We start from the raw sequence: 11,276 nt of genomic DNA, 5'->3' as shown, positions 1-11,276 counted from the left end.
AAAAAGTTATTTAGTCAAGAGCAGATTTGAGCAGAGTTTTTTTTTTTTTTTTTTGTTCTTTAACACAGACTGACAGACAGCAGGTATACTAAAAGCTGCTGTCACTTTCATACCAAATGTTAATGTTAACAATGTTAATTAATTATTGGTTATTGTTAATTAATGTTAACAACAAAAGACAAAATCACTCACTGCTCTTGACTGAATAATTTTTGTAACTTTAAATTTTAAGAATCGGTTGTTTAATTTACAGTGAATTTACTGTTTTTAATTTACAGTTTATTCAATTTCTGCACCTGAATGTTTTCCATCAAAGCTGTTTCTAAAACGAAATTCAGGTCCCGAGTTTAATTTATAATTCTAGCTAAGCAAATTACAATATACTTAACATTCTGGCATTCAGTTATGTGATTATGTAACTTATGTTCTCTGCACGAAGTAACGTCTGGCACAGTCGCAGCCTATGCTTATTAGAAAGCAAACAAATAGCACTAATAATCATTAATTTTCCGAACATTTGTGTAAAATAATGGAGCATTAGGTCATGAATATTGCCTTAAAAGTCATTGAAATTTATTGGTTGAACGAACCCTGCATTTAATCAGTGAATGCCTATGATATAGGAGTTAGCCTATCACACAAACTTGATGTGTTGCGAGATCACATGTGATCTCTCACACAGAGATCTCTCACACACTAGATGTGTTGAGAGATGTGCTGTTTTTCCGAATATCTGCACGATCGCAAATGTGCAATAAACAACAAGTTACGGAGTAACTTTCAGACAAAAAAAAATTGTGTTTTGCCCCATCGATGCATCTCCGAGCAACACAGTGTTTTGTTTCTCAGCATTACACGGACCAGTAAATGGTTCAAACAGGCTATTAGTACAGTTGTTTGCCAAGTTAAATGAATTAGCATTTTAAACAAATCGGTTGATTTAAGGATTCAACTCGCTCATTAAGACAGTCACTTGCTGCCACCTACTGGCAGTTGTAGTTTCATATTTTAAAAAGTAGCTCATTTCATTTTCGCAATCATTTAATATTTCTAGATTAAAATGTTGTATTTAAACTTAACATAACTTATGCAAAATCCATCTATGGATTTTGTTTATAGTGATTTCATTTGATTGTTAATAGCCAACATGCTTTTTTATTCAGATTGAATTTATTAAATTTAAGAATCTGACACAAAAGGACACAGATATGACAATACATTTTCATAATAATACATCTTTGTTTTTTTCTGCTCAGTGTTATTTCAGGGTTTTGATCTCTCAACTGAGAGATCACATCCTATTTATTGTATTATAGTGACTATTTAATATTACATCTAAACTTTGACTAGGCTAGACATGTTGCCTATTAATTGTATACAGTATATGAACCTGAAAGCATATTTACATTTTTGTGTATTTTGTGTTACTCCATAATAATGTTCTAGTTGAGGGCATTTGTAGTATAGGTATGGGGCCCAAACATAACCTCAAGCCCAGGGGCCCCCGGCCCCGTAAGTCCTGCCCTGATCGTGTGTGTCTGTATGTAACTGTATAAAGTTATCACACAGTATTATTAGCACTGGTTATGAACCTGTTGCAGGAGGCAGTCCAGCGTCTCCTTGTCCTGAGGAGACAGGCCGTCCTTCGTGAGCCGCACCAGGAGTTCGGGTTTGCGGTAGGGTTTTAGGGCCAGTAAATGCACCAACCGTTCCCTCAGTGGCCGCGGCGGGCTCTTCTTCAGACTGCTGGAGATGACCGGCCGTGAGAAGTTTCGTGACTGTGTCACACCCGACACACCCGTTATCGGCTTCCGGATTTGTACACGCTTACCTGAACAGCCAATAGAGGGGAGAAAAGGAAAAAAAAAAAAACCTTTTAAAATGTTAAAAGAACAGTGGTTCTTTTTAAACAGCATTTTTAAGTAATTAAATCATTTAAACTTTCTGCAAAAATCAAGAGCGTCTTTATCAGTTATTGATTTTGTAAAGTTAGACAAATTTGCTAATAATTTAATGTATACAATTAATGGCATTAAATGTTTAATTATGTTTAAAAAGGCAATTTATTCAGATTTGAGAAGAAAAAATGGATTTGGGCCAAGATCATTGGTTTTAAACTATTTTAAAAAATATAAATATTTCTGTTCCCATTTTTCTTTATATATTTACAATCCATTGCGGAGCTCTCTCCGAAAGTTCAGCGGAGAGAAGGTTTTTGCTATGTTGTGGGTAATGTTTGTACTACTTACGTACATTTCTTTTCTTTTTTTTTCTCTTCTTTTTCTTACACTCTATCTCAGAATCTCAGATATGTCAAGACAGAAGAAAGCCACATTCATGTTTTCATCATGTATATTCTTTTTGTTGTTGTTATAACCAATGAACACTAGCTTAGGCAAGGCTCAGTCTGGGGGTTCATGTGTAAATTTTACCAGTTGGAATGTCAAAGGTTTAAACAATGTAATCAAACTCAACAAAGTCTTGTCACGTTTAGAACACTTAAATACTCATATTGGTTTTTTGCAAGAGACCCACTTAAAAAACCCAGATCATGCCAGACTTTGTAAGAAATGGATTGGACAAGTATTTCACTCAATTTCTCAGTAAATCTAGAGGGGTGGCAATTGTTATCAACAGATGTATACAATTTTCTCCTTCACAAACCTTAGTTGATTCCGGTGGTAGATATGTTATTGTTTCAGGCCTTCTCTATGGTTTAACAGTGACTCTGGCTAATATATACGCACCAAATTACGATGATTAAAATTTTATTCAGAAAATATTTTCTTTACTCCCTGACCTAAACTCACACTATCTTATTATGGGAGGTGATTTTAATTGTTCTCTGAACCCTTCTCTAGACCGTTCATCTACTAAACCTGCCCAACCCTCTAAAACTGCAATTACACTTCAATCGCTTTTAACTACTTGCGGTCAGGCCGATGTATGGCATTTTTTATATCCCACAGCACGACAATACTCATTTTTCTCTCATGTTCACCACAATTATTCACGGATTGATTATTTTTTCTTAGACAATAAATTGCTGTCTAAAGTGAAGGATTGTTCATATGCCAGCATTGTTATATCTGATCATGCTCCACTTTCACTTTCTCTTCAGTTTCAAGATAAGATGTTGGGTTCTCGAAGTTGGAAATTTAATTCTCTACTGCTCTCTGATAAAGCATTTTGTGATTCATTAAAAAATCAATTAGATATATTTTTGGAGATAAATACCATCCCTGAGACCTCACCCTCCATAATTTGGGAATCTTTTAAAGCATATGCTCGGGGTCAAGTCATTTCATATTCAGCTTGTGTAAATAGACAAAGAAGGAAGAAGCTAGAAGAATTATCTCTTGAAATAATTCGGCTTGATTCGGCTTATGCAGCTTCTCCAGATCCTGGAATTTACAAAAAGAGACTCAAACTTCAATCTGATTTTAATATGTTATCAACCCATCAGGCTGAAAAGTTATTGCTGAAGGCTAAACATGCATTTTTTGAGCATGGTGACAAGCCAAGTAAACTTCTTGCACTTCAGTTAAAGGAAAAGTCAGCTCAATTTAATTTCTAAGATTCGGTCCTACGATGGCAATTTGATTACTGACCCTGTTGGTACCGACAATCATACATAGCGACCAAACTGGTTTTATTAAAAACAGATTACGGTTTCATAATATTAGAAGAGCATTTAATATAATTTATTCCTCCAATTCTCACCCATCAGAGGCTCTTCTACTGCTTGACGCAGAGAAAGCCTTTGATCGGGTGGAATGGGACTACCTTTTCTGTGTGCTACAGAAATTCGGTTTTGGCAATACGTTCATATCCTGGATAAAACTTTTGTATTCCTCCCCAGTATGCTCCGGTCGGGCCAATGGAGTATCCTCCTCTATTTTCCCGTTAAAACGTGGCACTAGACAAGGTTGCCCACTTTCACCTTTGCTTTTTGCACTGGTTATTGAACCACTGGCAATTGTCATTCGTAGTGAGCCGGCTGTACAGGGAATTAGGAGAGCTGATGCGGTTCATAAAATCTCATTATACGCCAATGATGTGTTGCTCTATATCTCTGATCCGGTTGTTTCTTTGCCCGAAGCTCTGAGAATTATAAACTCTTTTAGCCTCTTCTCCGGCTATAAATTGAACATAAATAAAAGCGAGTTGTATCCAATAAATTTTCCAATTTCTGATTTACCAATGAGTACTTCAATGTTTAAAGTTGCTTCCCATAGTTTAAATATTTAGGAGTAACAATTACACGTAAGTGTTTAGATCTATTCAAGGCTAATTTTACCACGCTCCTCCAACGAGTCCAGAAGGATTTATAATGGCTGTCTGCCTCCAACCCTCCGTCAGTCTTGTATTTCTTTGATTTTGAAAAAAGACAAAGACCCACACGAATGTGGCCAATCAGTCTTTTGAACGTAGATGTAAAGATACTGGCTAAAATGCTTGCAAAGCGTCTTGAATCAGTTTTACCGACAATCATACATAGCGACCAAACTGGTTTTATTAAAAACAGATTACGGTTTCATAATATTAGAAGAGCATTTAATATAATTTATTCCTCCAATTCTCACCCATCAGAGGCTCTTCTACTGCTTGACGCAGAGAAAGCCTTTGATCGGGTGGAATGGGACTACCTTTTCTATGTGCTACAGAAATTCGGTTTTGGCAATACGTTCATATCCTGGATAAAACTTTTGTATTCCTCCCCAGTATGCTCCGGTCGGGCCAATGGAGTATCCTCCTCTATTTTCCTGTTAAAACGTGGCACTAGACAGGGTTGCCCACTTTCACCTTTGCTTTTTGCACTGGTAATTGAACCACTGGCAATTGCCATTCGTAGTGAGCAGGCTATACAGGGAGAGCTGAGAGCTGATGCTGTTCATAAAATCTCATTATACGCCGATGATGTGTTGCTCTATATCTCTTTGTTTCTTTTTTCTTTGCCCGAAGCTCTGAGAATTATAAACTCTTTTAGCCTCTTCTCCGGCTATAAATTGAATATAAATAAAAGTGAGTTGTATCCAATAAATTTTCCAATTTCTGATTTACCAATGAGTACTTCAATGTTTAAAGTTGCTTCCCATAGTTTTAAATATTTAGGAGTAACAATTACACGTAAGTGTTTAGATCTATTCAAGGCTAATTTTACCACGCTCCTCCAATGAGTCCAGAAGGATTTTACTCACTGGTCGGCTCTTCCCCTTTCATTGGCTGGGCGTGTGAATTCAGTGAAGATGAACATTTTACCTAGATTTCTATATTTATTTCAATGTGTCCCAATCTTTATACCCAAATCTTTCTTTAAGACTCTAAATCAACATCTCATCTTTTATTTGGAATAAAGGACCAGCCAGAATCCGTAGAGAAATACTTCAAAAACCAAAGCTTGAGGGCGGGCTTGCCCTTCCTAATTTCTTATTTTACTACTGGGCAGCAAATATACATTCTACATTATTCTGGTTTCAAAGTCATTATGGGCTCAGTGATTGGGTCCCGTCTTGGGTCAGTATTGAAGAGGGTTTCTGTTCCCCTGCCTCACCTGCTGCATTATTGTGTGGCCCTCTTACTGCCATCTCGCATTGTCCTTATGGTAATTCCATTGTTCGGCAATCGATACGAATTTGGTCCCAATTCCGAACCCATTTTGGCCTTCAGCACTTACCAGTGGTTTCACCTATAAATCGCAACCCTTTATTCCCCCCTTCACTTAATGACAAGGCATTTGAGTGCACATTTTTTTAGATATTTGCAGCTCTGAAATTTTGTTTAAAACTCATTCCCTGATTTTCCGAATCTTCCTCCAAAATCTTTGCTTGATCAGATTCTTGAAGTAGCCTTAGATAAAAAGGGTGTGTTGTCTACACTATACAGGCTGATTTCCTCCATCGTAAATTAGAAATAAAATTATATTTATAAAAGAAATAATTTGATTTGAAATATATACATATTATATAATCTAAATTATATACAATTACTAAAAACGCATAAAATATATTATTCATATTTGAGGAAAAATATTATTTGTTGTTGTGTCGTGACTTAGCACTGTGGATCAGTGGGAATGTATTTAGCTGATTGATTTTGGTCATTAAACACCTTTGGTGAATGCTAGCGTTTGGTAATGATAGATTTGTGTGAGTTAGCAGAGTTCTCCGTATAATATTTGAAGCAGTCTCATCAGTGAGCACCGGAACACACAGCTTCATAAATTATGTAGCACGCTGCAGTTCCAGACATGTGGAGACAAACTGGCTCTAATCGCCCCCCGCCCCCCTTCCACCTGTCTATGCACACTGTGTAAACCGATCAGATTTTGACCAGCTGATGGCCAAAACGAGGTTCTTCCGTTCAAGGAACAGTCGCACATGTTCAAATGTGGCAGCCCGAGATGCATCAAACCTACCCACGTATCTCCCGCCAGGCTTGATGACGATGGCTCCCCGGCTGCGGGTTTCCTCCTCGGCCTGAGCCATGCTTTGCCTGGCTTTCTGGTAGGAGTCGTCCGTGGCGCATACCGTGATTTTGTCCTGGATCCCTCCCAGGCAGTCCAGCTGTATGCTCCCTTCACTGGACAGAGACCAAGCCTGTCAGACACTCCAAATGCCACCAACTACGCCACCTTCTCACCAGTTATCCATTTTCAAATGTGTTGCAATAGCTCATTTACAGCCCCAGGTGGTCGGATGGGCGTCCTCAAAAAGTTCAACACCTGTAGAGAGGTTTCTTACAACCGGCTCATCCTCCCTGAAACCCGGTCAACTGCCCTTGAGCTGTTTGCACTAAGCCTGGCAGTACTGGGAGGTACAAAACATCTGATCACAGTCAAGGCACAGTGCTTTCCCGCCATGCCTGTGCAAAACAACATATATGCAATATAAACTAATTGGCAGGTTGTCTGAACTAGTTGGAAAGGAAGTCCTGTATAATTTAGCTAGTTTAGGGTCATGTCCACCAGTAATTTTTCTTAGGGCTAAATAACTACATTTTATTGCAGAGAAAAGCAGTGACAGAATAGGCATAACACCACAGCAGACTGAATTCTGACAGTAATTGTCTTGAAATGTTTTGTTGAAGCTGGTGAATTTGTAGTGGCGGTGCTACAGATAAACTGACAACTTGAAGGATAAGGTTTATCATGTTGTGAGAATGTAATGAGGTTGACTAGAATAAATTCTGTAATTCATTAAAGTCCAACAAATACAAAAAAAACTGAAATCACTGCGCTCAACCAATACTTAGGATGAAAAGCACAAATGGATCATCAGGATCATATATTGATCCTGATTATATACATATATTATTATACATATATTATGATCCTGAAGATGAATTTGTGCTTTTTGTATAATAAAAAGATCCAAAAAATATTGATTAGGTTTATAAGTGAGTGCGAATCCTGTTTTTTTTTTTCATTTTAAGTAATTCATTATAGATGAACAATAAAACCAACATACATTTGGTTTGTAAGGTGAACTAATGAGTTGAACTAGATTTTCTGTTCTAATTCAATTCTAATTCAAAATATGAAATGTGCATAAAAATGGTGAATTAATAAATTACGGAAACAATAGAGATAAAACAAACAGTATATGCATTTTCAAAAATGATACTTATCCATATAAATCTTATAAATTTACACTATCAAAAGTTTGGAGGTTAGTAATAATAATAATAATAATAATAAAAAAAAACTTTCAGGAAATGAACACTTATTCAGTAAGGATGCATTAAACTGACCAAAAGTGACAAAAATACATTTATAATGTTACAAAATATTTCTCTCTCAAATAAATGTTCTTTTAAACTTTCTATTCAAAGAATCCTGAAAAACGAAAAAAAAAATAAAAAAAAATAAATCATGGTTTCCACAAAAATATTAAGCAGTACAATTGTTTTCAACATTAAGAAGAAATAAAAGTAAAGAAAAAGAGGAAGTAGAAGAACACAAAAAAATCATCATATTAGAATGATTTCTGAAGGATAAAATGAAAGGATAGAATGAAAGGATAGAATGATTTCTCATGTGACTGGAGTAATGACTGAGCTTTGAATCACGGGAATAAATTACATTTTAAATTATATTAAAATAGAAAATGGTTATTTTATTGGGTAATAATATTTCGCAATACTAGTTTATACAATATTTTTGATTTAAAAAAAATTCAGCATTGATGAGCATTAGAGACATTAAAAATAAATAAATTGTATCCACCCCAAACTTTTGAACAGAAGCCTAAATTTCCACATATCATCTAATATAAAAAGATACATTTATAATTTATAAAAATCCACTGAATTCTTTTAATAAGAATGAATAAATAAAAAAAACTCACTAGTCGACCTGATAAACCAAACTAAACTGACCTCTCACAATATAGAGGAGTCATGCAATCAAGTGGTTGTTAAAGACATATAGTCCAGTAGCTGTAAGATCAAACCCCTACAGTGTGATCCACCATTCAACGTCTTAATCATCACTGTACAATGATCTCCAATGCCAGCACTTAACCCCAGACTGTCCCTGTAATAAGTGTACTTTCATTAGGTGTAAGTGTCAGCTAAATGACAAATTAGCAGATTATGAGGTGCAACAGGCTGAAGATAGTGAAAATATGGACTAATTATATGAGAAAGCCAGTGAAACATTAACACAGATCTACAACAATAGGCCAATTCAAAAGAAAGAGTGCAGTAATTGCGTAACATTTTTTAGCTTTGATATCCATGATGTTGAATAAAGATTGTGGCATGCGATAAAATACTGTAATAGTCCTTTCATGAGAGTTAAAGAAAATCCCAGAGTTTACAAGGATACGGTTGAACTTCTGCTGACCCTTCGGTCTTATTGCGAACATCTGAAGACATTAACAGCAAGTCTGTATTTGGATTCCTTGTTTCTTCCTCATTTGGTTGGACAGTTGGCCAAATTCAATTTATTCTCTCTGTTCTGGTGTTCGTACGGACATGAACAGTAGAGGGAATGGAGAAAGGAACAGATGGCGCTGGTAATGATGCCATGGATGCATTCACAGAGTTTAACACTCAAACATCAGATCAACTCTTTTTATGGCAACATTTCCTTTCCAAATACAAACATACTTGTACATCCAAAATCGTTACACTACCTTGAGACAGTCATGAATTTGTCTGAATAAATCATGTGGTTTATTTTCATTCTTACCTTGTAATATACTGCTGAATGCAGTCGAAGCTGCCCTGGGGATTGTCCTTTCCCACATTGGACAGGTAGAACGTAAATGTTCGCAGCTCATTTGGATTCTCCGACTGCGGTATTGAGATTTTCTGTTGACACAGAACAGAAGAACAGCCAATATAAGCATTGAGACAGACAAGAGAGGATTGCCTGTTAAAAGCAGATGGTTAGTACAAAATGCATTACACAGATTTCCTTTTTTTAGCTATAGTACTTTTTTAAAAAACTTTAAGTATTATTTTCACATTGAATAAAATATAAACAAAAATACAAATACATTAAAATAAATACACCAATAAATAAAAATACAAAATATAAATAAAATAAAAAAATAAATATTCTAAATAAAATAAAATCAAAATACGAATGAATAAATAAAAAGTATAAATAAACTAAAATATAAAATCAAAATAAATAACTAAAATATAAAAATGAATTAAATTTAAAAACACCTTCAAAACACCTTCAAAATATAAATAAAAAGAAATAAAAAACAAATACATAAAATCAAAATGCAAATTCAATCAAAGTATGAAATTTAAATAAATAAAAAAATTAATTAATTAAAATAAAGTGATGCCTGTGGATCTTAAGCTCTTTATCCAAATTCAACATACAAGAAATCTCCCAAAGAACCAGCTTTTCCAACTGGTTGGAGAGCATGGTAGATGGCATGTGTCGTCCATGAGTTTCACTTTTCTACAGTGAAACTTCATGAGTTTCGTTTTTCTACAGTGACCAAACTGCAAATGCATAATCTTTTAGAGTTGCACTTGACCACTTTCAAGACAATTGAGGTTTGTGGCCCTCGGGGGCCTTCTATAAAATCGCCTTAATGTGCAACCATACGGACCAACCTCCGGCTCCCGCAGCCACCGCACAGGTGTTTCAGCAGAACACCTGAGAATGCAGCGAACAAATGCGTCTCGGGCTCTGTGTCGTGAGCCAAATTATAGGCATCAACTAAGCAGCAGCAGCAGCGGTCACACACACACACATGGAAAGCTGAAAATCATGGGCAATAATTTACAGCACTTTCCTGAGACTCGTTTTGTGTGAGTGGCAACTCTGTCTGCCTTAGGGCGTTCACACTTGTAGTTCGGTTCTCTTGGTTCGTTTGGTCCGGACCAAAAAAAGAAATCGATAAATTTGGTCCTGTTCTGCTTAGCGTTCACACTGGCATTTTTGACAGCGAACCTAAAGATACCAAACCTAAAGGCATTGGTCGGGTTGAATGACATATATTTCGCAACGGAACTCACCGAACACCCCAAACAAAAGCTGTGTTCGGCTTAAAGTGGCGCTGCGCAGACTGATCGGTGTATGACCTCAAAGTACCAATTCACCGATCGGTCTGCTCAGCGCTGCTTTAAGTCGAACACACCTAATGCTGTCCGCGCGCTCATTGCTGCGTGTACTTATGATTTTATTTTCACCACCTGCGAACTCACAAAGAGCTCATAAAAGGAACTTTACCTCCTCGTTGCTACATGTTTGCCCTCTGCTCTGATTTTGTTTTGGATTCACCGCTTGTTCCGCGTCGTCAAATCATGTGTCAGTGTCGCATCTTGTCATTACTTCCTGTTTTTGGTTCGTTTAGAAGTATTTGGTCTGTTTTGCGTTCATATTTCATTCGAACCAGACCAGAGTTAGTTTGGAATCGGACCGAGACCCATCTTTTTAGAGTCTCGGACCGCTTGTTTGGTGCGCACCAGGGTTCGGATGGCAGCGTTCACGCTTACTCAAATGAACCGCACTAACATAGCAATTGCACCAGGGTTCGTTTTAATTGAACCAAACATGACAAGTGTGAACACTAGGGATGCAACGAATTTTCGGCAGCCGAAAATGGCATTTTTGGTTTTCGGCCGAAAGAGAAAAACGGCTGAAAATATGAGCCGAAAATATAGGCTACATATAAAAACAACAACATATATATATATATATATATATACACATATACATATACAGTGGGTACGGAAAGTATTCAGACCCCCTTAAATTTTTCACTCTTTGTTATATTGCAGCCATTTGCTAAAATCATTTA

At 36.4% G+C, this 11,276-nt stretch overlaps 1 protein-coding gene across 1 annotated transcript in view; it reads right to left on the bottom strand.

Moving 5' to 3' along the window:
- Positions 1-11,276, bottom strand: part of LOC107655162 (RNA polymerase II elongation factor ELL-like) — a gene marked incomplete at its 5' end in the record, with an annotated part of 34,675 nt that overhangs the window by 10,220 nt on the left and 13,179 nt on the right. The window contains 3 exons of the mRNA XM_016442587.1: positions 1,593-1,831; positions 6,419-6,582; positions 9,197-9,318. Of these exons, the coding sequence (XP_016298073.1) occupies positions 1,593-1,831; positions 6,419-6,582; positions 9,197-9,318 (525 nt within the window). The remainder of the gene's footprint in view (positions 1-1,592; positions 1,832-6,418; positions 6,583-9,196; positions 9,319-11,276) is intronic.

Source organism: Sinocyclocheilus anshuiensis, unplaced genomic scaffold, assembly GCF_001515605.1.
Source record: "Sinocyclocheilus anshuiensis isolate Anshui unplaced genomic scaffold, SAMN03320099.WGS_v1.1 scaffold735, whole genome shotgun sequence".
Taxonomy (NCBI): Eukaryota; Metazoa; Chordata; class Actinopteri; order Cypriniformes; family Cyprinidae; genus Sinocyclocheilus; species Sinocyclocheilus anshuiensis.
This window is presented reverse-complemented; position numbering and strand designations above follow the sequence as displayed.